Source organism: Varroa jacobsoni, unplaced genomic scaffold (assembly GCF_002532875.2).
Source record: "Varroa jacobsoni isolate VJ856 unplaced genomic scaffold, vjacob_1.0 scaffold_713, whole genome shotgun sequence".
Taxonomy (NCBI): Eukaryota; Metazoa; Arthropoda; class Arachnida; order Mesostigmata; family Varroidae; genus Varroa; species Varroa jacobsoni.
This window is the reverse complement of record NW_019213615.1, coordinates 241,720-248,461: the sequence shown is the minus strand read 5'-3', so window position 1 is coordinate 248,461 and position 6,742 is coordinate 241,720. Positions and strand designations below refer to the sequence as shown.

The 6,742-nt window shown below is 40.3% G+C and overlaps 1 protein-coding gene across 1 annotated transcript; it reads right to left on the bottom strand.

The window, feature by feature from the left end:
• Positions 1 to 230: 230 nt before the first annotated feature.
• eIF6 (eukaryotic translation initiation factor 6) lies at positions 231 to 3,276 on the bottom strand. Its single transcript, XM_022837540.2, has 5 exons — positions 2,782 to 3,276; positions 1,742 to 1,965; positions 1,292 to 1,439; positions 774 to 871; positions 231 to 581 (listed from the first exon to the last, which is right to left on the bottom strand). The coding sequence occupies exons 1-5, from the start codon at positions 2,957 to 2,959 to the stop codon at positions 492 to 494; spliced, it is 738 nt and encodes a 245-aa protein (XP_022693275.1). The 5' UTR covers positions 2,960 to 3,276; the 3' UTR covers positions 231 to 491.
• Between the last annotated feature and the right edge of the window lie 3,466 nt (positions 3,277 to 6,742).

Genomic DNA, 6,742 nt, shown 5'->3' with positions numbered 1-6,742 from the left:
AAAAATCCATCACAAGGCCAATAGACCATTGTTCTCAATAAAATATGGCGCAATATCGCTACGGTTTCCATTAAATCTCGCTAAAACTGTGGTATTGCAGAAGTAGTGACCAGTTTACCCTTAAGGCCCAATAGCAAACGGATTAGCCTGGCTTTCAGCGGTTTTCTCAGCCTTGTTAGAGTAAAAAGTTCACCACAAAAAGTTCATCTCTGTCAGAAGTACACCAGATATTTAGTTTACTTAACATTGTGCATGATATCTTTATTACCATTACTGTTATTAGAAATACATAGTGTTTCCTCCACGGTGATAATATACTCAAAACAAGCTGCTTTTTGTTGCACAAGTCGCATGATGTATGTTTAATTAGTATTGACATCTGCCTATTCGTTAAGACGATAGTGGTTTCGTTGACGACACATCAAGTACTCGCCTTTAATTTTCTCTTGCTTCTGCATTATAACAGTGAGGGGTTCTATACACTGCTCGATCTAGGTCATGCTCTCGATCAGCGAGCTCTTCAAGTGGGTTCCGATAGCCGTGACTGTAGCATCATTCAACCTAAATACACTCTCGACAACCTGTGTGTGCATTTATACAAATAAAGCACAGTACATAAGGCACAAATAAAAATATTACGACATGCTTAAATATACAGTTTAGTTCAACAGAAATTCGAAAGATCGTCAAATCGAAATTCATAAGCACGCATTAAAAGAATGTGTAGATTATTTATCGATGATATTAGGTATTACGTGTCATTTCATCGTTACCTGAAGTTCTGTTGAAGTTGTGTCCATTCCGCAGAAGGCGGCCCAATCGTTTACAACGAGACCAGCGCCAATAACGTTACTACCACGATTGATTGTACCTAAGGGGGCAATTCAATGCAGGGCAAGTGATCAATTTCACTCATAAACCAAACTCATTTCAAATACCAAAAATGGAACACATCAAATAACCTGAACTCAAGAAGTTCAAGTCAATGAAATGCCTATTTGGGTAAAATTAGCGATTACCATTTCGTTTCAAAAACACTTCAAAGTAACTGGTTGAATTTATAACAGATCTATTACATCCATTAAGTTTATTCCTCTAAAAAAGCCATCCTCTCCGATCGAGAAAATACATAGCATTTACCGTGAAGTTAGCAAAAAAAAATGCTAAGCTTGCTTTGTGGACATTTCTGATTCGACACTGTTCATTTTTTCATTAGAAGAAAAAAATTTAATAAGCTAAATCGCGCAAAATCCTTGCTGATAACAAATGACACCGAGTTAAAATCACTTACCGGCAACAAGTGGCACCTGAAGAAGCGATGACAATTCTTTCTGGTCCTCAACCGATGCGTTGGGATGCAAAAGACCCCCTTGGTTTGACAGAGCACAGTAACTTCCTACGAGTGCTTGTGAAGCAAGTGTGTGACGGAACACCTCCACCTGTTAACAAGACCAGGCAAAAAATCTTGATTAAATTAGGATGAGAAAACAGCACTCGCTGTGAGACTACACAAAATGAATACACAACATAGATCAATAATGCACCAGTTAAGATTGTAAGTTTATATCTCATTGATCCAGATCAGGAGTTAACACCATGTCTTGCAGCTTAGATCCTACGTAGAACTGCGACAGCTTAGAGTCAAATATATTTCCCAATTTTCTCAAACATCGCGCATGAATTGTTGTAAAGTGCATGATTTGTTGGTCGGTAACCTAATAATAATAATAAAACTATTTACCTTAAGGGTATCGGCAATAATTTCTTCAGTTTCCTTATCGATATCGGGATGAACTAAAGAAACATAGTCGTTACAAGCGATCACATTGCCCAGTGCGGAGAGGCGCTCTTCAACGCGCTGGATTTTCACAGAATCTGGTAGTGAGTTACGCAATTGTTGCAACTCTTGGTCTGTGGTGGTAAATGGCACAAGAAGCCCGTGACGATTTCCAGCAGTTAACCTACCTGTAAATAGACAAACGCACAGAGCAACGTAAATCGTTAGAAAGAAATTCGTCTCAAACTAGAGCAAATGCAGATGACAACTTGACTATATATAATTCATACCGTAGAATCAGATTGACATACGTGTACATGCGTGCTCTCGCGACAACGGTACCTATCGACAACAACGTTTTTATGACGCGGTTTAAAAGTGCGCTCCGGCAGTTCAAGGCGTTCACAGAACGCCTGTAGAAAAATATCTTTAGATCTTTAAAATATCAAGTTGTGCTCTTCAGTGTGACTTGGCATTGATAGTTACTTTTTAATTGCGATCAAACTGGCTACTTCTTTTTTCGGAGACATTGTTGCATCGGTGTGTCGGCTAAACCCAGCAAACAAAAATAACACTTAGGTCGATATAGGTTCGCATGCATCCATTCTTACCAGCCAATTACTAAAGAAGATCATCACAAGCTTTCTCACAACAACATTCTAATATTGAAACTACCTATCAACCTGGGTGGGAACACAAAAATGTACACAACTCAGTGCTTATAATAATGGGTAATGACAAGTAATTTAGTCGTGTGTTTTTCAATAAAAACTCCTTTTATTAACATTTATTTACAAACCCTTTAACTAACTCTTGTTAGATCCGACTTGAGTTGCCCGGGCGCGCCCTACATTGTACTAGCATGTACTTTTTGGCCGGATATGTTTCGAACAATCTAGATAACCGCTAGACAACTACGCTTTCAGGTACCGTTATATAGCCTACACAAAATAACACTTGCCTAGAATGCAAATCTCTAGCATTGTAATCCGATTTACACTTACCGATAATGCGGCATCCGGCAATCGATGCGTGTACAACTGGCATCACATCACTGAGTTCACCTTCGAATACTGAGTAGAAGTTTTCACTGCCGCCGATAGCTACGAGGCAATAGCTATTTGTCAGTTTCGAAAATACGCCTACCTCATTGTTATTTTCGAATTGCACTCGAAGTGCCATATTGTCACCCGACAGGGATGCTTCTGTGAGGCTAACAACGACTGACAGGATGGAGCAAGCAGACAAAGCTTGATGAGAATTACACAGTAGTTTCGCTAAGACTTTAGCCTCTACGTACGCTGGGGCCACGTGAGGCAGTGCAATGAAGCTGTGTAAGCACACAGAACGCTGTTTGACAAGGGAGTGAGCTTATATACGATGAGCACAACGGGCCAACCTCCTATTCGATGGAAGTCTACTTGCCTCTACGGCGCTATTCGTATCTTTGTCGTGCTCACGGGCTTGTCTGCACAGCGCGCTCCCTTGATGGCAGAAAACGCTGTCTGCTGACCGGTTGCTTTGTTTACATTGGAACCTGTAGCGATACCAGTGGAGAAAGAAAGAAGCTCACCAACGATCAGCTTGGCTATAGAGCTACCAGAGGGCGCCACTCGTGCCAGCTAAAAGAGAAGCTCACATGACTACTTTGGCGATACGGTTCCTTAATTGTATATGAATGGTATGCTAAATAAAGTGTATAGGCAGCGAGTTATTCTAGTTGCGCGTGCAGTCTCGACTGCGAGTGCTGGTCGAAGTTCAAGTCCTGATATAGAGACACTTTTTTCCATGCTGGAAGCCAGTCGTCTGACGTAGTGTCTAACGGTGGCTTCGGACGCAGAACTCGAGACACTTAGGCTTAGGTGATACGACGAAGACGTACATAGCAGGGCCGGGGCACCAAAGATTCATCAAGGGCAAGCTCATTGTCATAATGCACTTACGATTACATCGTTCCGGCTATGACGCACACGAGCGCTGGGATGTTTATGTAATGAGATGAATAGTTGTAGGATAGGCTAAGTAAAAAATGGTAAAAACTTAGCTTCACAGAATTTGTTTCTTTATTATATTGTTCTCTTGCAGATGAACATCTCATAGATCATACGAAGCAAAAAGCAAAATTTATCTTATAGAGTACTGCAATATATGCATCCTACATGAAATATTTTGAACATTCAATATATTATTGAAAAAAATAAGACTTCCAAAATAAGAGTATTCCGGTTATTGTGAACACGTTCAATCAGTGGCTTAACAGCATCCATAATTGAGCATTTTGCTTAACGTTATTCCTTAACTACCTGTTTACCCGTTTTATTAACAACTCGTGACGCACATTGTGTCAGAATTGAGATATCCTAATACGAATCAATAAAGTGGAATGTAAGCACCACTTCGCGTCCGCGACCACCACTAGATGTTGACAGCCAGTTAGGAGGTGGGAAGGTAGTCCTGCAACACGGTTCATGTCTCTCTAACGAACCGTCATTACCATGAGTATGTACGATCTTAGTTAATTAATGCACCTTGATCATTTGTAAATATTGGAGCCTCACTGTGTTTATCGGCAATGAGAACGCAGCGTCGTATGCCTTCCACATAGGTATTTCATTTCTGGATGAATAGGTTGTAGGTAGGTTGACTGGTCTGCGAACCACCATAAGGGCACTCGAGAAAGGTTTCGTTCGTGGGCCCTTGATCTAAATAGAAAATGATTTACAACATTTTTCAGTGTAAAACACAATTCGAACAGATCTGGTAAATGTATAGGTTGTAGTGTCTCAATGTACTAGAATCGTAACTTTTTGTGCGATGGATCTTTTGATGTGATAACGGTTAACTACTGCTATTAGCTGTTTTATCGAAATGATCCGAATCTGATACGCCTGTCCAATCTAGTCTCCCACAGATCTACTGGAAGCACAACGCTATTGGAGAAGACCAGCATTTGATCGATGCTTACGTAGTTTCGGACATAAAAGTCGAAACAGTCACTAAAGACTACCCCTGCAATTTGTTATTTACAATGTTATTTTCAATAGAAGACTCTTAATAAGAATTTTACAAATGAGAGTAACGTATAATAACATCGATCACGATGACGATTATCGTTGTGCGGTTGCTTTTGGACAATAACCAAATGAAATTTTTTCCTGACATAACAATTCCTGTAGGGGGCAAGTAAGACCACCGCTCAATTTGTTTCAGCGATGAGCTATTACAGTGGCTGGCTGGGTTGCACGCCCTCCTTTCTAAAGGCTTTTTGTGGGGGGGCAGTTGCATCGTCTGCTTGGCCTTATGATCTCCGGCTTCATAGGCGAGGGTCTATGGTTAACTTGCTAGGTTCTTGCGTGAAAAATTGCGTGCATATTTATATGATACGCGAGCGCACAGCAGCAATGTCCTCTCGAAAATAGGACTTTTATTATTCTCATCTACTTAAATGTATGGCCCACTTCCAGCTGCCTCTTCAGTTTCGCTACCATTCTGCCTTAGAGTGCCTGCTTAATATATGGTGTTACCAAATCACCACAAGGAATACGGAATTGGCAAAAACATACGGCAACCCGTGCCACAAGATACTTTTCAATTTTTTTGCCGGCGGCATCTTTTTTTAGAGCTACCTTAAAATGATAAATACAAACAACATTGTTAATATCTTCCAGCAACATAGATGCCAACTACAGTGGCAAGTACTCGAAGAAACTGGCAAGAAACGAGCGAATACAACATGTGTGTTTGGCAAGCCATCTTTCGGCCTATCATGACATACACTACGATACTGATGTTATTCGCTGGAGTGGGTCTTGCTTGTTAATCGGTTATTAACACTGCTTGACGTATCGATGGATAGGGTTAAGGGGCACTAAGGATAACGACTGTATGAAGCTGAAGTCATTGGAAAACGTTTGCTTTCGTAATAACATCTGCTTTCCGTACCGATCTCCTGTTTTGTTGCATATATCGCCAAATACGTCACTTATAACTTCAAATAATTTATTCTAATTATTAAACTTATTAAAAAGTTCAAATTAACATCTTTTTCTTTTTACTTTGGAGCTGGCACGAAACCTTCCTCTTCTAGTTTCGTCAATTCATTGCTCCCCAACCACAATGATATATATATATATATATATAATCTAAGAAATACAAGAAATATATCTGCCTCTGTTAGGGGTCCAAGTGTCCATCATGAAAGGCCAAATGTTACTGACCGATCGATGCTGTCAGGCTCTCTCTCTGAGTAGGCCGCATGAAGGATAGTATTTGACAATCATGACAGAGACCGTGCAGCCATTGGTGGCAAACGATGTAAGTATGCCGTCTTAGCGCATTAGATGTGTTTCTAGCTGTGTGTGGGGGGGGGGGGGGGAACTGTACCTACGCGTTCGAGGGTCGACCTAAGCTATTTGTCATTCTGTCGATAGGCTGAATCATCTCTTTAACATGTTTTTTTTTCAACCAAAAAAACGCTCAATTATTAATTATAAGTGAAATACAACAAGTGTTTCTCTTCTGGTCGGCTTTGTTTGTCTACATTTAAATGCTCATACCGATGACGTTGTTCAGCTCGAACTAACTTACTTTACATAAAGTATGAGTGAGAATATTATTTGACTCTGATTACCTACAACTTAGCAACGAGATGAGTATAAGCGGTAATGGGGCAAAAGCCTTCACAACTGACAGGTATTAACAGAGGGATTTGTTTCTAATGGCTCGTGGGTTGATGCGAAAACATGCGTCACCGTCTTACCAATATAATATACCAATCTTATGGCCAATACCACCTTGAAGTCTAGGTGCTTTCTGAAATCTTATGCTCTAGCAACTGGCAGGAAAAGCTAGGAATTTAAGATACCTGTAATAGGACACGATATCGGCAGTAATACCCCAATTAGTATAGTTTCAAATAAAGCACGTGGCATATTTTGTTTAAGTGAAAGGTGGATCATAATTATT

What these genes read in the sequence shown, in the direction of transcription:
- eIF6 (XM_022837540.2), bottom strand. Translation starts at nt 2,959, where the DNA reads ATGGCACTTCGAGTGCAATTCGAAAATAACAATGAGGTAGGCGTATTT. An exon ending in TTATTGCCGATACCCTTAAG is followed by an intron (nt 1,440 to 1,741) that starts GTAAATAGTTTT and finishes TCTTGTTAACAG; the next exon opens with GTGGAGGTGTTCCGTCACAC. An exon ending in TCAGGTGCCACTTGTTGCCG is followed by an intron (nt 872 to 1,291) that starts GTAAGTGATTTT and finishes TTGCCCCCTTAG; the next exon opens with GTACAATCAATCGTGGTAGT.